We start from the raw sequence: 21602 nt of genomic DNA, 5'->3' as shown, positions 1-21602 counted from the left end.
AGTTTTTAGTGAGCTTGATATTAATCTGCATGCATGTTACGGATGCAACTGTGAAAGTACCTTGAAACAAAAGTCTGAATTACTTCTTTCAATCGTGAAAACATTGTATGTCAAGCCTTGTTGATTGATCTTCCGAAAAATAAGAGTACATAAATTGCATATTATTCTTGCTAGATAATGGCGTAACTAGAACAGTAATTGAAGGGCTGGGTGAATACTCATCTATCTAGTTCCGCCCGATGAATTTATTTTGTACGTCCAATTGCTTACAATGGAAATCCGTCCGTCAGAACTGAAATATGAGTATCCACCCCCCCCCCCCCAATTATCCTTCTGGTTACGGCCCTGTTGCTTCATGATGTACTCAGGGCCGAAACTATAGAGCGTTAACTGGAGAAAATACGTAGATAAACACGAGCAAAAAAAGCCCGTCGTGGAGAACGAAAATATCAATGTGAACACCCTGCTCCAAATTATGGAAACTAGTTAAATCAAAAGTTTTATCTCAACAAAACCATGGATACCACCAGGATATCCTCCTTTATTCAGTTGATTCCTTCCATTATTGAAAGATCCACCTCCTCCTCCACAAGAGTTGTCCAAGGCTACGCCAGGTGCTCCTCCAGAATATCCTCCTCCTCCTCCTCCTTGAAATCCCCCTGCTCCATTTTGTCCTCCTCCTCCACCTCCTCCCCCGCCAAATCCTCCATCAAAAACGCTATAACCATCGCCTCCTTCTCCCCCATTCACAAATGCTTTTCCTCCACCATATCTACTGCTGGGCCCATCGCCATAAAATCCGCCACCTCCGCCACCTAAAAAATGGAATTTCGTATTTACTTCACTTTATCAAAACATTACTCAACAAAAAGGAGATAAATAACTTTATACGATCGCAGATAGTGCATACCTGTTTACATAGTGAATTTCTAATAAATATTGAGGCTTAGGATTCTCCTATACTATTTCCAATGCCAGGCAAATTCCCTAGAATTACTGATGCACTCACATAGTGTGTATTTATTAATATATTAATTGAATTATTTTATGTGATGTAAAAATTCTCCGACGATGTATATAAAAGACAAGTCAGACATGACACATCTATTCTATCGGCTCATATATGGGCGAGTGTATTTCCTATCCGAATTATATCTATAAGTCGTGTTCGTCAGTTTCAGGCATTTCCTTGCGCGTCTACTGGAAACCGCTTAGTGTGCGCGAAACATTAGCGAGACTAGGCACTATACAAGTCAAATAATAGCAAATATATAACAAGAATCACAAGCACACTCCTGGCCACTTTTGCCTAAAATTTGACAAAATCACGCTTGCGCCAGTCCACTTCAACATAACACATCGATCGGCGCGCAGTGAGCGCGTTTAACTGCCCTCTATATAAGCGCCTTAATTTTGACCCTTTTATTAGTAAAACAAACGGAGTAACAATAATGAAAGTCACAAAATGTTGCATAACACTCGTGGTAATAATTTCGACGGGAGGACATGGGCCGGGCATGAAGAATTTCAAGCTCGTATGGGACAAGCTGTGTATAGAACAAAAACATGACATCCATATTCAGGTGTAAAAATAATTTCTTCAAAAATTACGAACCATCGTAGCAAATATTTCTGGCTATGAAATGAATGTTTGTGGTTTAACTTTTAAAAACATCATGTACATTAAAGCTGCCATTTCCATTAACACCTACGGAGATGGTAAAACATCCCACCACACGCGGTCATTATAATTAATACTTTGTGAGAGAAGAACCTTGAATGCCTCTTATTCTATCACAATTCAATGTGTTTTCACGGCTGTTTATTATGCTATGAAATTTTTTTTTGATTGTTTTTTTGCTTTGCGTTTATTCTTAAGAGTACGCAAGTCTCTTAATTAGATGTTTTTATTGCCATTGCCTGAAAACATGTGAGCCAACATTATGTTTATTGAAAAGTTTTACATACATAGCCAAACCCGGCAGGCGTTCTTTCGCCGTCTTCAGTAGCCTTGTCTGATTTTAGGGAACGCCTGCCATGCAGGCTAGGTGGGACATAGAGCCCTGCACAGTTTTTGTACTTTATAACTAATTGTCTTCGCGACGAGAGGTTTTCCAAATTTGTGTTTTATTGATTCATTCGATTGTCAAAAAACAGAATGACATAATTATATGAACTGTTATTGACAGAGAATGTATAAGGCTAAGGAGTAACCTCATCTCTATGTGTTTCTAGAAGTGACTAATACTGTTGCGCTTGTTTAGATCAAATTACCCGTTAATTACTTCATGTTTACCAATTAAGGTATACATGCACCTGCTGTATTATATAGCTTTCATATATTATGCAACGAGTATTTCTTAAAACTTGTCCTAAAAAATTTTCAACTGCACGTGTATACATGCATATGAAGATGAAAGACCGAATTTTGTTCAAATATATAGCTGTCGTTTGTTTATATTTCGGCGTCTATAGCTATAGTCAATGAATTACAGATATTATTTAAAATTTGCATGCGCACACTGGGATATATGTCATAATTATTCAATGAACATTTGTAATTTTGGGAAACAAAATAGATATCACTTTTTAAGACAAGCTAATATTGCCCTACCTTAAAAATGGCTGTGGATGACTTCAAGGATAGATTTTTCTCTTATAAAATACAATATTATATAAACTCAACAATACGCCATGCAGCTGCAATTACCAAGCGTGCATGAGGTTAGGCCTGCTTTAGCTTCGACTAAAACAAGCTTCGTCCACTTAAAATTTTCCGTATACATGCACAAGTTTAATTATCTCACCGCAAATGCCCAGTGGTTTTCCAGCAGCTTCGTTCTCATTAATCGTGAGCCGATTTCTCGCGACGACCATTGAAATGGTCCATAGAGTTTAAGTTAAATATTATACTTAATCTCAGTTTAGAAAATACATTCATCATGACTATACTCGTCCCTAACGCTTTGATAGCAAAACCGTCGTTTTGTTTTGCGTTGTCGAGAATATATATACGCTACGCATTAATTTGTGCTCTTGCATGATCTAGTACTAAAAATTTTTGTCCCATTTTTTGTTACGGATGTGGTATAATTAAAACTTCTTCTATGAAGCCGGAAAATTTTAATTTCATATTTTTTTGTTTATCCTGTGACACAAGTCTCGTAGATGCTGTTTTGCCATTACCAGAAAAAAAATAAAAAATGTGTCTATAACAAATTATTCCAACCGGTTTATTTTTTCGTTTTTTTTTATTTAAACACCCCAGTATAATGAAATTTGGGAAATGCCTGCATTTTTGGCACTATATATCATCGTATGTTCTGAATATCTTTAATAGCAATTCCCAATAATAATAAGATCTCAACTAAAATTTTCGAAAAAATAATTCACAGACAACTTATCCACATTCAATGGAAGCTTACCAAGCAAGTGAACATTGAAAATACCAAAGTTTCTACATGTATACAATCCATGTCTTTTATTTATAATATTTCTGCATCCAATTATTCCGACATAAATACTTTGAAATTGCATGCGCGCGCGTATATATAGCATATTAATTTAATTGTGGGGTCGGTTGTTCAAAAGCTTGTAAACTTTCTCAGGGTTAAGGCAAATTTTTACATCAATTTTTTTCATCGCTTCTTCATAAAAGTTGAATATTTTTACCACGAGTACCTGGAAGAGCGAGGTTTGTGCAAAAAGATCGAAGTGTTATATATATATATAGTGAAGTAGTATATATATATATATATTAATATATATATATATATATATATATATATATTTCTCGGTAAAGACTGAGCAAGCGAGGATAATAAAAGTTTATTATATTGTGCTTTTTTAATTAAGAATTTATCTGTTTTTCATCTCGTAATAGATCGCCGCTAACGCCGGTCCATTACGGGAAAGTAATGGCCGCTGAAAATTCTTCTCACCCAATCATGGAGCTCCATTTCACCGGAAGTGACGCTTGCCATTATTTATTATACGAGGGAAAAGAATGTGCGTATTTATATCTATATAAGTATTTGCATAACAAATATCAGATATCTCTCGTTATAATTAGTTCAATTATATTTGCATCTTAGATATGTTGCTTAGTATACATGTGTATAGATATACCGGGAACCGTTTTTGATTATAACGGATAGAAAACGGATAGCAAACGGTATTTCAGCCCGTTTTTTGAAACCGTTAATGTATATATGTTTTCCCGTGGAGGGTCACAGATGTAAAATGGGACAAACATCTTTTATTACTAGAACACAAATGTGTAGCCTACACTTTCCACAACGCAAAACCACGCTTTTGCTATCAAACTGTTCGAGGCGTATAGTCACGATGAATGTGTCTCCAAACCAATAATAAACTTTAATTAAAATTCTGAGCATATTTCAGTGGTCGTCGCGAGAACTCGGAAAGTCATTGGTTCATTATTAATGAGAATGACGCTGCTGGGCAAGCATTGGACACTTTTGTTGATGCAATTAAATTTGTGTATACAGAAAATTTTCATTTTAAGTGGACGAAGCTTGTATCAGGGAGCTAAAGCACGCCTATATATAACCTTATCCTTGGTAATTGCAGTTGGCGTATTATAGTGTTTCCTGTATTCTATAAAAGCAAAATCCATCCATGAGTTAAAGACAGCATGCAAAGCCATATAATAAGGTAGGGAAATATGAAGCTTCTCCTAAAGAACGTAATATCGATTTTGTTTTCCAAAATTACAAATGTTCATATGAATAATTCTGTTATATATCCGTGTGCGCATGATTTTAAAATATGTATAGCTATCGCACGCCGAAATATTAAAAAAACGACAGCTATATACATGAACAAACTTTTGTCTTCTCATGTTCACGTGCGTGTATATGTTCACGTGTGTACCTACACGAGCAATTGAAATTTTGTACCATAAACTAGCAGCATTATAGGAAAGCTATATAGGGAATAAATTGGCAGTAAGTGCAAGTATACTTTAATCGGGAAATGTATATCTAGTAACGGGTATTTTGATCTAAACAAGTGCAACAGTATATTATGAAATTTATATTATATATGTAGTAATTTCCATCTCTTTAAAGCACTAAAGACATTTTCTTGCGGATTTGCCTTGAACCTTTTGCAGTTTGTTGAACATGAATATTTCGCTATTCTAATATAATAATTAATCCTTGGGTATATTATACCAACTCATGGGCAAACGTTCGCGTTACCCACGTCTCATTTCAGGCATGATAAAAAAATGTGACCTTCCACAGAAAAACATACGTTAACGTTATTTCGTTGGTTCAAAAATATCGTTCGTTATCCGTTTGTTTGCCGTTCAAACGCTTCAAGCGTTCGTTGAAACGATTTTCGAAATCGTTCATCGTTCGAAATTGCCCGTTCGAACGCTTAGCAAAAAACGTTGGAAAATTGTCCCAAAAGCGTTCATCCATTTGATTTACCGTTCGATGAAACGTTTGTCGGAATCGTTTAATAGCATTGGACATAACATTAGATGAAACATTTGCAATGCTACATACAACTCTATAGCAGAAGCGCAGAATGTGTTACACAGATATAATCCTAGAATAGTAGGCTTGTAATGGTGTTATATACAATTCAGTGCATGTTATTATTTCACTAACGTCAAATTTCACGTCAAAAACTCAAAATGCTTTCTTTCAAAAATTTATCGTTTTTTAAATGCCGCGGTAATGCAATTATCACAATCTTTATTAATAGCACTTTAACACTTTATTAATTCTGTAGCTTCCATAAAGACAAAGTTCACCACGCGCATAAACAACGTCGCAAGCTATATAATTATATTAAGCATTACGAGCCATATGCCTTGGGAAGATACTAATTAAATTGCATAATTGTCGGAAGTCTCTAAATGTATGAAAACAGGCAAAAATTAAACCCGACATCAAAATGAATTGAGGGATTTTGCGTGTTACATATTATCAAGCCTGATATTGTCTTACTTGTAAACGATATATTTTTTTACAAAAAAAAGACTTGATCCGGCAGGAATAAATTAAAACTCATGCATTTTTCAAATTTATTTATAGACTTTCTCAATAGCAGAAATTTGCGACATGATAATTTGCATGTATTGCATTTAACTTTCAGCATAATGGGCTTCAACTTTTACTATAAAATACATAAAGTAAATATACAAAACTTAAAAATGCCGTTGCCCTAGACCTTGCCTACTGTTTCCCGACGTCTAGATGGGTAGAGCAGCTGTTTAGAAACGTTTTGGTGACCAAATTTTTTAGCTTGGGCAATTCTGCAATCTGCCAAATCAAATCAAAGTTTTATCCGTGTTCTGTCAACGAACTTATAAAATCGCTCAGATTGATTCAAATATCTCGATTCAGTTACATGAGTTAGACTCTCCTGACGAAGCCGCTCAGGTCGATACGTCAAGAAGTGTTTTTGTCTATATCAAGGCAGTTTTTATACCACATTTGATGCTAATGTATAAAAAAAGCTGCAATAAGATAATAGCATAAGACCTTAGGCCCCGGGGGAATTATTGTGATTTTTTATACACCCTTTGTATTTCAAAAAACAGCACAATTAATTCCCAGTTTTAAAAATAATATAAGATTATTCATTACATAGCCGCCCACTTACGTTCGATGTACTGGTAGGCGTTCTATAATTGAGTAGACAATATAGATATAGCTAACTCGTTATGTTTATATTGTCAATTTCTAAGGGAGGCTTTTAGCAAATTTTATAAAACGAAGAAAAAGGCTTTTGAAGCTCGTCATACCTAAGCAATTACATTGCCCTGACGCCATGCATATATTTCGCACTTATATACTGAAATGTTTGATTTTAACATGCTTCATTTTTCCTAATTACCAACCAACTATAGGCTACTTCATAGCTGAAAGCAGGATTATTTTCCATTTAGTTGACATGGGGGTGGAACATTGGACTACGCTTTTTGTGGTTGTTACAATTCTATTTCCCAAAGGCGTACAGATGTGCGTAAGGAATCCAGGTGCGTGCTAGTTTTAAAAATATACAATATAATTGTTTAATGCTTTTTTTTTCTTGCATGCAAACATAAAATCAAAATTTTACTTCAAGGATTTATAAATTTACCTCTGCTGCTGTTCTCCAAGCCAAGTTAATATGTATGCAAAAATTGTATACTAATCAAATTCTTCCAAGGAGAATGCTGTTTTTTTCAGTACTACGGCCAGCCCTAGTACAAAAATCATCATTTTTTCTTTATTGGGTCAGCAGGATCGTAAAACCCAGAGGGCCTTATCACTCTACAATGAAGAATCAAATTCTGTTTAGAAATTATTTCCCACATATATATTTCCTTCATCATGGTGAGTAGAGTGGCCAGCCTAAGGATATATATTTTATTTGGTGTTAATATTTTGGTAATCATTGACTGTGAAAATAATAAATTTCTAAACAGGGCCGTAGCTAGAAGCTTAATTCGGGGGCGTTATATTCATAAATTCATCTTATTTCCGACTGATTTTTTTGTTCGCTAATGTTCTTGCTTTAGAAAGGCATGAATATATGAATTTAGTATTTTTGCAACTATGAATATAACAAATCTTACATATTGAATGTCAAGTTTGACGTGTTATGCTGTTATATTCACCTTCGGGGGCCAGTTGTTCAAAAGACGTTTAATTCAACCCTGGGTTAACGCAAATTTTTACATCAACTTTTTTCATTGCTTGTCTATAAAAGTTGAATATCTTTTCCATTCGTATTTTCTGGTTCAATAGAAGTGATATTTTATGACGTTTTAAAACGAACAATGGTTCAAAAGCACATAATGTAAAACAATGGATTTAAAAATTAACCCACGGTTAGCGATAAAAGATCTTTAAACAACCGACCCAAGGTATATAGCAAAACCGAAATTGCAAAATGGCAGCTAGCCGTTTTGTGGACGTTTCTTACAAAGAGATAAGCGGGTTCTTGTGTCAATTTACTTGTGCGAAAATTCTAAAACAAATTTTCGTCTTAGGCTTAGCGATTATGGGGGAATATTCCCCGATAATCACCATGTATTCGGCGAATAATTGTTAAATACACCCCCCCCCTCTCCCCAACTAAGCTGTCTAGCTACTACGGTCCTGTTTCTAGAACTAAAATAGCGGCACAAAATCTTCATGCTGGCTAAGCCACTGATCATGATAACCTGATTATAACCATGAATGGTATCATTTATGATATTTTCTTCCTAACCAGGTGGAGTTAGTTTTAATTCACTTTGATTGACCCAAGACCATGATTTCTACAACTTTACCACAGCATCAATAAGCGTATGTGTGCGAGCTAAATCACCATTTTCTTCTTATTTACAACACCTGTACGTTTGTATTCTAGCCTGCGGTTTTCTACCGCAGTTTCCAATGGTTACGATTACAGGAAGTACGACTTATTCGCCCCCTGATCCTATAACACTAGAATGCAAGACATCTTCAGATGTGAAAAACATTCATTGGGACAGATTGAACCGTGCTGGTGAAACAAAAATGCTGAATAGTACACATTTTAATCGCTCTGCCTCTGGTCTAGGCCGGCTAGCTACATTGAAAGACATCCCTTCGCCTTCAGTAGAAAATTTTCCCTATTCTTATCGATGTGTTGCAATCACAAAATGCTGCCTGAAAGTCAATTCAAATTCTGTTTCGGTGAATTTAATGCAACCTACTACTGCGACACCAACGACGAATAGTAAGTTACAAAATAGGTTATAATAAAAAAATGCACGATTTTAATTCTCGCAGTATTTCTCCGAGATCTTTTTATAATTAGGTTAGAGGTTATGGTTAGAAAGAAGATTTCAAAAACAAAGAAATATTTCTTAATACCATGCAATCTATCAGGGTTTCGTTTGCATGTCTCTTTGCAACATTGTACCGTTTGGACGTTTGGTCTTGATTTACATGCAGCAATGCTTCTTTGACCTGGGTTATACGTCTCATTTTGGTCGCCGTCCAATTCAATTCAATTCAATTCAAGCAATGGATAGTTAAGCTTCATTACCATTTCATTATCTATTGTTCGACTTGCATTCGACGCGACCAAAATGCGTCTTTTAACCTGGGCCTTTATTTATTGTTAGCATAATTAAATCACTGGACGTGGATGTGTTGAGAAGAGTGAAGTTATAATAATTAATAATTGCACTGTACGCCGTAGAAACAGTTAATGATTTTCCTACAATAAACAAAATTGTCGAAAATTAATATTTTTTCCTGCAAGCTAGGCAGTCATGTAATAAGTACAGAACCGTAGCCAGATTGGTTAACTATCGTGGGGAAGGGGGGTGGGTGGTTGTATTCAGTAAAATTTTATTCCTGCATGTTTGAATATCATAGTAATAATGGTGTACGAAATAAATCAGTCGAGCAAAAGAGGAGTAAAATTATACGAATATACACTCCCTCAATTGAGCTTCCAGTAACGGCCTGAGTTAGTAAACAGGCCGAGTGGAAACGAAAATTGGTATAACCCCCATTTACGCTACACTCGATTTATTGTTACGGCGCGCCGTTCCAAATCGATGAGTACCAGTACCATTTCATTCGTGCTCGGCCTTTGTTTGGGTAGCCTGAGCAAAAATAAATTGGGCACGCGGGTACCCATTTTAACCGTGCCGTGCAAATGAATTTAGTGTAGTGTAAACGGGGCTTATATTGTTCCGAAAATACAAAATATTGCAAAAAAATCTGACAGAATTGTGTTTTGACAAGAAACTATCATGCATGCATTAACAATTATGTTCTGAAAGAACTCGACCTATATAGCGTCGAAGCGCCCCAAAAATTAAGATGTTATCATGCTAATATAATAAAAAAATAATCTTGCGATGTTGATGGGAACACCTCGGAATTATTTGCACATAATTATGCCAAATTGGTTCCTCCCGGCAGCTGGTCCAATTCTGGCAAAATTGGTAACTCGTTATATAATCCTAAATTGTACCCGCCATCCCATACAAATGTTCGATAAGGCAGAACTCAGAAAAGTTTGGACATCCCACAGCAACTTTCCCCTAGTCTAACGCTATATAGTTTACACTTAGCTTTGAAGTTGAATTTTTCAGCCCTATACAGCCCTACCAATGAGGGGCTGGTTGTTCGAAAGGCAGTTTTGAAACAAAATTATCAGTATTTAACTAAAAACAGTGCTAAAATAATTATTTCGTTGTAAATAGTTGAATTTTTATTGGAAGAACATAATATATTTAATGCATAACATGTAGTTCCAGTCATTCACAAGATGTCATAACAGTGTTTTTAAACATTGGCTTAACTACCGTTAAGCTAACGCCTTTCGAACAACCGGGCTCAGGGCGTACATTAAAAACTATCTGGGGGAGTTTTTCCCAAGCCCTGCATGGGACAGTATAGTTGTTTCTTTTAAACAGTAGTGTAAAATTTTAGCGAAAAAGCGAATGAGTTACCAAAAACGCAATAATTTATCTTCTTCATATCTCATTTCCCTTATCATTCTACTTCTTTCACAGAATTGTTTAAATTTTTTAGATACCAAGCCAACTTTAAGCATCTATGGAATAGACGCAACATTAGTTGGAAAAAAGTATAATGGTTTCGGCAAAGTTCATGTACATTGCCATGGCGAGGGGGATAATTACACTAGAGTTTATTGGATAGTAACAGCTGATTCCAACGGCAAAAACGAGACTGTAAATTCAACCGGTTCTAATTTTGTTCAGGCAAAAGTATATATATGGAAGGCCTGGTTGTTGTACCAGCCGAAAAACACGACAGAGACTTACATTTACCATTGTGTCGCGGAAAACAAATGCTGTGATAGGCAAATTAAAAGCCTCAAAATTCCCTATTCCCGACCGGCCAAGGGTAATTGCCACATCTTACTTATGGTAACAAAGAATGCTAAGAATCCCCCACTTTCCCTTCTTAGAAACAAAACAAGGTATTTTTTCGGATGTTAAATATCCGTTGAATACATTCTTTTTCTTATCCTGGTCCTGGCATTTAAGCAAGCAAGGAAAGCCGATCTCGACTCTTCGCTAAGTCAGGCGTCTGAGTTCTGACTGGAATGCATTAAATTTCGACTGTTTATATCGAAACAGGCACATGCTATTTTTGGGATCATACGCTACCGCCAGGATCAAGCTCTATTTCTAATACCTCAAAATCATCTCCCGCCCTGTTGAATATGCATGCTAATTTAAGCGGTTCATATAAACAGGCCCCAGCCTGAGATTCTGTCTATATAATTTATGTAGGTATTGAAACAATTGTAGTTCATGCAACTTTTATTTTTACATTACAGATTGTCCATTTCTTCATAAATTTCTTCATGTAAGAGTAACGCCGATTCCGTCAAAGCGTTCAGTTAAATTAACTTGGATTTACGACCCTGATCCTGAAGATAAAGTTTTTTTATTTCAAGTTGAAAACTTCGCTATAAAGGAGTTAAATATTACAACTCGAAAATACGTATTCCGTGGATTAGGTACGTATGGATACAAAATTTCTGCTGTATATTCATTCCTAAATTCCCTGTCCCATTCTTTCCACAACTGATCAGTGAAGGGAAATGTTGCGTATATCCATCCCATGCCTCTTGACGTTTTCTGCATAATCACACGTAAGTCCAAGGTACTTCTAAGAATGGTATTAATTTTGAACTGTTTCTAGCACGCTATGCCCATAATTATTATGACTGTTTATATAATATGTTCATTATGTTCAAAGGAATCCGATCGAAATATGAAGAACTTGCATGGGTGATATTTTGAATCAGATCAGCCTACATTGCCATGCATAAACACAAGCAATGCCGTATACAGCTGAGCTGACGTCATGGTTTTTGCAGAAAGTTACGTCTTATTTGTAGTGCGATCTAAAATTGCGAGTCACCGTTTAATAAAATTTATAGGCCGTATTTTATTATTTTTAGTTCCATTTAAATGGTACATATACAAATACAACATTCGATATGGAATTGATTGCAAATTACCTTTAGATAATGTCGGTAATTTCCGAACACTGCCCGACAGTAAGTAAATATTTTTTTTATTTTTTCATCCTGTGCTAGAACGACGTACTTCAAGCACTTACATTAATGAATTTCATTCCTACCAATTATATCCCTACAGCACCGTAGCTAGACCGCTTAATTGGGGTGGGTGTGTATTCATACATTCATGTTTATCAGCCGCAGGAACAATAGCGTACAAATGAAATCCGTCGGGCATAAGATGCATTTATGAGTATACACCCCCTCCCCAATTAAGCGTCTTGCTACGGCCCTGTATCCGTACCAAAACATTAAAAGATCGTGCAGGAATAATGTAAGCTACGGCGCTTGGCTTAATCGTTTTATATGCCATTAAATGCAACTGGCGCGTACACCAAAATTTCTTCATTCATGCACTAAAGGCCTTCTTAAACAGCGCAATTTTTAAAACTTGCAAGAAAATGCAGTTCATCTTTTGAAATACATAAATTTTGCAACTTTCTAGTACCTAGCGACCCTCGAAATATTTTATTGGCGGTCAAAGAGAATGCATTCAACGTAACATGGGAGCCGCCAAAATATCCAAATGGTATACTCAACCATTACACAGTCCTGTGGAAAAAAACTGGTTTGGGAGAGAAATACGCAGAGAGAAATATCACATCCACAAATCTCATTATAGAAAACTTACGTAAGTTTTAATGGTATTCAGCACCCTGTGAGATAGATTTTAAAACTAAATTTTCATGTCACATCATAACAGTATACTTTTCTACAATACGACACTTTGTAACTGACTATAGCAACAAGGAGGAGTTGCGTTTTTCACCAATCAGCAATTTTGTTTACATTTTAGTATGTTAATCAGAATGCCTAAATATTGACTACTTCCGGTAAAATGATACATCATTTACCATTTCACATGATGTATTCAAAATTTAGGCATTATGATTGGCTTAGCTTTAAAAAAAAAACTCAATGTTGACAAAATTGCCAATTAGCTTGAAACGAAACTCCTGTTTGTTTACTATAGGAATATCCTTTAAAATTTTGAATGTTTTTCTTAAATAGATTTTGATAAGTAATACATAATAAATTACATACCTTTCTCAGCGGCGTAGACAGGGTAGAAAATTTGGGGGGTGACCAGTGAGTGGGGAAGCCACAAACTACCTATGGGAGTCGGGGGGAAATTTTGGATTTCTAATGCTTGGAAACGCCATATCCCGCATTCTGACACGAGCTTTTAAAAGTAATCGTTATGTTACAAATAGCAAAATTCTGTCATTATTAGATTAGAACAACGAACAATACACGTGAAAATCTCTTTAGATTTACTAAGTACTCGTTGCTTACCTTACTTGATCCCCCCTCCTTATATTCCGCTGGATTTAAAAATTTCATGAGAACGGTTTTAAAGACCATTTGGGGGGCGATCCTCCCCCCTTTGCCCCCCCCCTTGGCTCGCCCTTGACCTTTCTTACCATTTTTAGTTGGCTATACTTCATATGATGTCAAAGTGCGCTGTGTTAATCACTTTGGGACTAGTAATAGCTCTAAACCAATCTCAGCTACAACTGAAAAAGGTTTGTCTTATGTAATAATTGTATGAAATATGTACACCTTTAAAGTGAAGCTATCTGAGCGTTCGCTTTATATAGGCATGCAGCACAGCCACATCGTATTTTTTTAAAGCACTTGAAGCTCAGAATGTAAACAACCCGCTTATTTAAATAAGGACTTTACTTCCACTTTAAATATATTCCTTTCCTCTTTTATCTTCTTATAGGACTTGGACCATACATTCGTATTCAGACGATCAGTTCGCAATTAGTCGCCAATAATTTCACTGGGTTTGGTAAAGTGGATGTAACATGCACTGGGGAAGGAAATAATGCAACAAAGATCCGCTGGGTCAGAATAAGTAGAAACGGCAGCAATATCACTTTGAATACAACTCACTTTGACTGGACAAACAGCGATAACAGCCCAAGTGGTACATGGAAAGCCGTGTTGCTTGATAATCCGCGAGATCGAGACAAATTTCCTTACAAATACCTTTGCGTTGTGTTGAACCATTGTTGCTTAATGAAAACTTCATCAACACTAACCATAAATCACACTTTTCAAACAGGTAACTTAAATTAACCAATAGAAAGAATAGTTTCTTTCTTTATCACAGAGGTTATTGCCCTCGTTAAATCCTGGTTGCATGTAACTCAGATACCAGCGCTATAGAAATTATTAATTTAACGTAAATCAAGCGCCACGATGCCTGAAGAATATAGCAAAAACCTTATGTTTCATTCTCAATCAAACTATGACATGTCTTCTTCTGCATGCAACTTTGAAATGAAAATTAATTTGGGCATTATATTAGTCTAATATATGCTGCATGGCATAAAACCGCTAATCTATTAAGTATACGATTTGCACCGATTTAAAATCTATATTGGATTGGACACTGTGATATTGTTGCCGAAGGTATGGTTGTAATTGGGAAAGTTAAGAATTGCCCAACGGCAAAAACGACTAATTATATCTAAACTTAAAAATAACGACAATGTGATGTATATTCTTTAAAGATCTAGGTTCTATAAAATCACTATACACCTGACACAGACACATTAGCGGCAAATATTGCATAAAAACTGGTTTCCTATTATCTAATCCCCGACTCCTATCAGTGGTATGGACAGCGATTTTAGCAAAATAATTATAGCTATTAATGAAACAAATGATTTCAAAATTATACTTTGCAGCTCACAGTTGCCCAACGTCAGGAGTAACAAAGCCAATACGTGTCGACGTTTTTCCAAATAGACGTTCAGTAAAATTTTCTTGGGAATACCATAATGATCCAGAAGACAATGCTTTCAGGTTTACTGTTGGTCAAATACAAACCGAAAAATTAGACATCAGTCAGCGGGAATACCAAGTTTATGATTTGGGTATGTGGACTTAACATTACGTTTTGTTGCATGAATAAAGTAGTTCATGACGGTCTGCAGAGCGATTCAGATAGTGTAAGAGCTGAGTCCTAAATATTATTCATTTCAATAATTTTGGCTGCCAAAAGTATAGCAAACCCCCCGCCCCGTCTCCGCGGTCAATTTTCATGATCTGGAGCGAGATCAGGAAGCGTCGCGTTATATAGGTTAAGCTGTGGATAAGTCAAAACTAAATAGATCTCTTTTGAATAGGTCAACTTCGGAATATTATCAAATTTATGGAATAAGTAGACTAAAGTACAGTAGTTGTGTGTTAACAGTATGGGGCCGGTTGTATGAAAGCCGGATAGCGCTATAGGCCGTGGGATGAGCATAAAAAAGATGCAATTCCGTTGCACTCCTCGTGGAACTACGTAATTTTTACATGAATCAATAGATAAAAACTTACTTTATCAGAATCTGTCGCTCCCTAAGTGAAACAGGTGCACAATTGGGAAAAAAATCCCTCCAAAGTTTGTTAATTTCGTGTTTCAAAATATTCGAGCCGCCATTGTTTTAATAGCAAGTACGCATGCGCATGTCAGCCAAAGTCGCACTGCGCACGCTCAAACAGGAAAAATGGATTTTTCCCTGTGGGTTTACCCCGATTTCCCGCGTGAAAACAACAAAATAAAATCACGGAATAAAGATTAAACCTTGTAATATTAACCAATAAATACACACACATCAAACTTAATATTGTTTAAAACACATTGTACATTTTGCTTGCTCATATGCTAAATCACTTCAATTCATTGGCTATTGTTTCAAAATACCGTTTTACCTTAACATCTTAATTCATTAAAAATTGCGTCAGGTAAAAAACCCATCTGTATCAAACAGGATGGAGAATATATGAATATACAAACAACTCACACAATCAAGGGACTAGTTAAATATTTCGCTTAACTATAGCCTTCACATCACTAACAAAGCCTGGAGGAATAGCAGAATCCTTGGATATATTCATCTGTGCAAGAGCAGTCTCATGGCACAATACAAATTAGTGTGACATGCAATGTCCAAAGTCACTCAATAGAAAAATTACTGAGGCTGAACCTGTCAGATCAGTTGTCTAAGTGTCATGGCAAGTGCGATGCTCTTGGGTGTAGGATTCCTTTCCCCAGATGCTAAATTCACAAGGTCTTGTACAATTGATGTTAGTTTGGCACTGTTCTTGCCCTCAATTGGCACGTACTCACTTAAAGTTGGCTCTGAATAGAATCCACAAATCCAAGCCACTACATTAAAATGTTCACAAGATTTAGTTTTGGTATTTCTTGGACCTTTTGGCAAAGAATCAATGCAGCATTGTATAGAATTTATAACTCATTGACTTTAGAATTCCCCTCAGTTTCTGTGAAATTCAGATCATCATCATCAATGGTATAGCTTTCTTCATCAACGTCTACATCCATGTTTTCTGACTTGTTTGACATGTTCCTCAACCAATTTGGAAGAATCCAAATTTTCCACATTTACAATCTCACTAACATTTCTCATTTTCGGTACATAGAACACAAGTTGGGGATAACTTTTCATCAGTCTTTATTTGGATGAAGCTCTATATTTTGATGCATCCACATGCATTCTCTGTGTCCTTAGCAATGATAACAAAGTTTTCCAGCAAATCTTTCATATACCTTATTTGCTTATTTGCATAACTTCAGTGTGGATTACTTTCTTACAGAAGACATCATAAGACTTCTCATGCACTGATTTAGATCTTTAGTCTCCAATTGCTTTTTTGCCTCTCTTGTGAGAAATTTTGTATAATTGTAGTAACAAACTTTGTGATAGAGGACTTCCAGTGCTACACAGTCTTTCCCCCGGATTTGAATGAGTATCCGTTCATCATTCCTTTTCTCCACAGCTGTACGTAGAAGACCAGCATCAATTGTTTCCGCCAACATGAGTGGGGTTCTTCTTCTTTTCTTAGTTACCTGGTGTGAACAAGATATTTTAAAACCAAACTCGAGAATGCTGTGCTACTAGTGCACATTGCAGTAGTATAATTATATCTATCAAAATGACCATGCATACCTTGTCTAGTGAGAACCAAGAGGCGTCTCTTCCACAAACAATGCATATCTCTGGAGGTACGTGCTCGTTTCTTTTAGGCAGGGTCTTATTAACGTCTGCGACTGATTAGCGTGTAATTTTTCGCCTTGGTTCCATTGGTTCCACTTCTACATGTATTTCTTCGGTAGAAGTTACAGTTTTAGAGCTTTCTTTTTTTCGCTGTTGTCTACGGATCTTCTCTTCATCACAAAATCTCTTCCAGTATTTCATATGATGGTGCCATTCTAAGTTAATGTCAGGGTTCTTCCATGTATGAATTGACAGATCCGTCATCGATGTTCCCGTACGATTTCTTAGCTATTTCAGCTTGTTGACATTTAAGTTTGACCCATTTAGACCTACACTCAAGAAATTTTTTTAAGCCTTTGGCGTGGAACTTTGCATAGTTGCTCCGTAACGCCATCAAAATGAATAAAACATGAAGATATTCGAGTTTTATAAATATCTTCAGCCATTATTGTTTTGCATAACTAAGCGTGTTTCCACTTCGAAGCATTTGCGTGCTTATGCGCGTGCGCAGTGGGAGTTTGCCTGACAAGCGCATGCGTATTTTCTACTAAAACAATGGCGGTTCGAATATTTCGAAACGCGAAATTAGCAAACTTTGGAGGAATTGTTTTCCCAATTGTGTACCTGTTTCGCTTGGAGAACAACGGATTCTGATAGAGTACATTTTTATCTATTGATTCATGTGAAAATTATGTAGTTCCACAGGGGGTGCAACGGAATCCGTTTGCTAATCATCATTTGGATGCTCATCCCACGGCCTACTATCTGGCCTTAATACAACTGGCCCATGGTTGCTTTAAGGTTTAAAGACATTTAGTTTGCTTGTTGAATAAAACGATAGACTTGCTTTCAATTAATTTTGAGCTTAACCACCGTTCTCTCTTCAACACTCATGCATGTTTCTATAATTCATATAAATATTTATTCTCGCAGCGAATGCAAATGTTGAAAGTTCATAAATTAAACAACCAAAACGGTCATGTACAAAATCTTCAAAGACTGAACGTCACTTTATCTTTCAAATATTTCATTAACGTTGATTCAATATTTCTTGAAAAGTATGATTTATGCTATGTTTTTCTAAATACAGTTCACAGAATATTTTCGTCTTATTTTAGTACCGTACACAGTGTACAATTACAGCTACGGAATACTGTATGGGTCTGGATGCGAAACAAAGACTTTGAGTGGTCAATTTACTACTTTATCAGATTGTGAGTATGCACTCAAACCCCTTTCTCATGATTTTTTTTCCGTTTAATTCGTTACGCATGTGATGCCTATCTACTTGCCCTGGATTGATGAATTATTTATACTGCATGGAAATTTACTCTATCGTTTAGTTTAATTATTTCTTGTCAAACCATTCTGATTTGTAAGACAAACAGTGATACGTGAAAAATTCGCTTAGCTCCATACTATATGGGTCTCACTCTATTCGTGTTGGTTAGATACATATCTTTTTATATTTCAGATCCTGGCATACCTCGAAACGTAGTGGTAAATGTCGAAGGAAATTCTCTTTACATATCATGGATGCGACCTGAATACCTAAATGGCAAATTTAGACATTATGTACTGTCTTGGAAAAGGAGCTCTGAAGAGTATTCGAAAATTAACGTCACCTCAACACAATATGTAATAAGAAATTTAGGTGAGTATGGCATTTTTTTGCCAAACCATGGTATGCTTCGCTTTTTGGTATTAGCCTATTTTAACGATTAGCAATTTAGATATTTGGGTAATTCAAGCCAAATCCCCAGATGCTTTCCTCCAAAAAAGGGCACCTTTATTAGGTAATACGTTAAAGTTGTTGTTTCGAAATTTAGATGAAATTGGTGCGTACTCAATTAAACTCCAGGCAGTTAATGATGTAGGCATTGGAAACAGCTCTGCTTCTGTATCGGCAGAAATTGCCGCTCCAGCTGGACGATCTGAATCTCAAAGTTCTAACGCTGGGGCTATCGCAGGTGGTACAATTGCGGCACTACTAGTCGTGATATTTGCCCTGCTGGTCTTGTATCAACTACGAAAAAGAGACTTGCAGAGAGAGCGCAGCAAGTCAATCGAGGTATTTACACAAGATTATTGACATGACTCGTTGCTCCGGCCATATGGCAAGCAGTTGGTGTAAATATTTTAAGCTTGCAACGCTATACTGTAATTATCTTATGCTTGTTTAGTTAAGCGAAATATAAATTTTCAAAATATATTCACATACCTCAGCGCACCTCACCGAATTAACCTTGATGAATGCATTATATCCGATCTATGTTGCAGAAATTTCACTCTTGGCATCTTAATCGTGTCGACAATCCAAACAACAGAGATAGTATGGTCACAGAACGGCAATCGTACAGTAACAATGCTGACGCACTGCCTGAGAAGCAAGGTGAGTGAATGTGATTCCCGCGAGATGCATTCAAATTATTTAACTTATTTCAATTGCTTCTTTTTCAAAAAAATCTATACAACTTTTTGTTGGATGTAAACTAATTTCATCATCAAAATTAAATCATTGATTCGATATACTTTTAGATGTGGAGGAGAGCATTTCATATATTGTTTTACTTGAATCTTGGGAGATCGCACCAGATAAACTCAAGTTGCTGGACAAAAAACTAGGAGGAGGGCAATTTGGAATTGTTAAACAAGGATTATTAACAATTGACAAAGGAGATCCTGAGATTGTTGCTGTAAAAGCGTTAAAAAGTAAAGAATCTTGTTTCCATGATATGAATGACTTTTTGAATACCTGATTCGGTGGCAAACAAATTTAACGGTTGACTTTCGGCTATTTTAGATGGTGCCAGTGAGACTGATCTCGAAGACTTGATGACGGAACTAACAATACTGAAGGAAGTGAACAAAATTCCTCATCCTAATGTCATAAAATTAATTGGTGGCTGTACAATAGAAGGTAAGCAATTAGAAAAAAACAATGCATAGCTTCAATTAATTAAAAGCGCGATTTGCTGAGTCCTAGAATTAACTTGCGACTGAATAACATACGAAATTTGGGAATTCGGCTATTTAGCGAATGATGCATAAAAACTATATAGGTAGCTAAATACATCCACAAATTTCTCTTTTGCGCTAAAAATTGCCATTATAATAGGATGAATGGAAAAGAACTTCACGAATAATAGTTTGATGCATGTTCTATACCATGGCCGAGTGTTTATACTGTTTGTTCCACAAAAATACCGTTTTTAGAAATAACTTTTCGGTTGAATGGTACTTTTTTAAAACGCTGTACACTTATTACAATATGAAATACACATATGCATCAATTGTCGTAATGTGGTATAACAACTGCCTAAAATATGAAGTAAAAATGACGTTTTGATCAAAGAGCCTTTGTCGGTAAGGTTTTTATGAAATGAATTGGAAATAGCACATGGCTTTTGAATAAGGGATTAACAACCGTAGAAATTGGTGTTTGTGAAGCTTCATCTCATCACTTGTTCACAATTGTCCATTTTAGTATTGCGATCATAGAGAAAACTATCGAATAACTTTGAACGCTCAATTTTGCTTCTGAATTTGCAACGTATTGTCATCTCATCATTATGCACATCTGACGGATGTCAAACGGCTATAATTTAAGGTTTAAAGAACACACAAGGTTATCAATTGAGACGATTGGTTTTTGCTGTGCGCAAAATTCAGATCCTTTGTGCAAGACATAATATTCTTTATTTTGCCTAGTATTTATCAATATTTTTTCTCGCTAAGTTTGAAGCCTATAAGCATTAATAAATGCTGCTTTTTCAATATTTTAAAAAAATTTCAATTTTGTCAATTTCCAAAGGAAACATACAAACAAATTACATGCATTCTCATTATATACGTTGCCAAATAAAGTTACGCAGTCTTTTGCGGGTTCAAAAGGACCAGTAATCAAGAATCTTGTTTGACAAAGGTGTTATTAGGCAAGGCATGTGATAAATGTTTAATGATTTTTTTTCAGGAAAGCTTCATGTAATTACGGAATTTTGCCCTGGTGGAAGTCTACGAAGTTTACTGATCAACAGTCGAATTGAACGCAAAGAAGAACACCTTCCATTTACGTATCTTAACTTGGCGTCGACCTTAAATCATCGTCAATTGCTAAAATTTGCTGCAGATATTTCAAGTGGAATGATTCATCTTTCTTCCCAGAAGGTAGCTACACAAATTAAAACTGACCAAGTTTCAGATCGCTTGCCATTTAGGCACCACAATTTTGACAGGAAAATGATGGTTAGCTTGAGAGAGCGACGTTTTTTATTCACATACAAACGCTGACTGGAAGTAATTTGAGCCGTTTGTTTAAGATGACGAGAGTCGTTCTTGTTTGAAATCATGCAGGAACGTGAAATCCTGCATGTCCAATGCCGTTTTACTTTTCAAATCACCGACTGCTGTCGACGCAAGAATGTAGCGTTAAAAAATGTACGCGTGACGTCCGTGTTTTTAAAATGTCGCTATCTTTGGGTGCAAGGAAGGTATTCATTTGGTTATACT

General features: G+C 36.0%; 2 protein-coding genes across 4 annotated transcripts in view; one reads left to right on the top strand and one right to left on the bottom strand.

Annotated features, from left to right (window-relative positions):
* Positions 1-486: 486 nt before the first annotated feature.
* Positions 487-2877, bottom strand: LOC114544802 (glycine-rich RNA-binding protein 1-like). The gene is made up of 2 exons (XM_028563319.1): positions 2808-2877; positions 487-815 (listed from the first exon to the last, which is right to left on the bottom strand). Exons 1-2 carry the CDS (start codon positions 2875-2877, stop codon positions 487-489), a joined length of 399 nt encoding a protein of 132 aa, XP_028419120.1.
* A 1673-nt stretch (positions 2878-4550) lies between these two features.
* Positions 4551-21602, top strand: part of LOC114515640 (fibroblast growth factor receptor 4-like) — a 31504-nt gene continuing 14452 nt past the window's right edge. The window contains exons 1-17 of one of the 3 annotated variants that reach the window (XM_028534935.1): positions 4551-4677; positions 6929-7018; positions 8380-8730; positions 10548-10883; positions 11323-11505; positions 11953-12051; positions 12518-12703; positions 13506-13598; positions 13802-14146; positions 14775-14963; positions 18212-18307; positions 18568-18747; positions 18923-19164; positions 19374-19485; positions 19632-19805; positions 19897-20013; positions 21067-21260. In XM_028534935.1, coding sequence (XP_028390736.1) covers positions 6934-7018; positions 8380-8730; positions 10548-10883; positions 11323-11505; positions 11953-12051; positions 12518-12703; positions 13506-13598; positions 13802-14146; positions 14775-14963; positions 18212-18307; positions 18568-18747; positions 18923-19164; positions 19374-19485; positions 19632-19805; positions 19897-20013; positions 21067-21260 — 2982 coding nt within the window. In that variant the 5' untranslated portion in view covers positions 4551-4677; positions 6929-6933. Of the gene's footprint in view, positions 4678-6928; positions 7019-8379; positions 8731-10547; positions 10960-11322; positions 11506-11747; positions 12052-12517; positions 12704-13505; positions 13599-13801; positions 14147-14774; positions 14964-18211; positions 18308-18567; positions 18748-18922; positions 19165-19373; positions 19486-19631; positions 19806-19896; positions 20014-21066; positions 21261-21602 lie in introns of those variants that run through there. The other 2 variants (XM_028534936.1, XM_028534937.1) reach the window with 2 other exon arrangements.

The sequence above is a fragment of the Dendronephthya gigantea genome, unplaced genomic scaffold (genome assembly GCF_004324835.1).
Source record: "Dendronephthya gigantea isolate DGI-Jeju-01 unplaced genomic scaffold, DenGig_1.0 000004F, whole genome shotgun sequence".
In the NCBI taxonomy this organism is placed as follows: Eukaryota; Metazoa; Cnidaria; class Anthozoa; order Malacalcyonacea; family Nephtheidae; genus Dendronephthya; species Dendronephthya gigantea.
The sequence above is the reverse complement of the archived record's forward strand: the minus strand, read 5'-3'. Positions and strand labels throughout refer to the sequence as shown.

What these genes read in the sequence shown, in the direction of transcription:
- LOC114544802 (XM_028563319.1), bottom strand. Translation starts at nt 2,877, where the DNA reads ATGGTCGTCGCGAGAAATCGGCTCACGATTAATGAGAACGAAGCTGCT. An exon ending in AAAACCACTGGGCATTTGCG is followed by an intron (nt 816 to 2,807) that starts GTGAGATAATTA and finishes TCCATTTTTTAG; the next exon opens with GTGGCGGAGGTGGCGGATTT.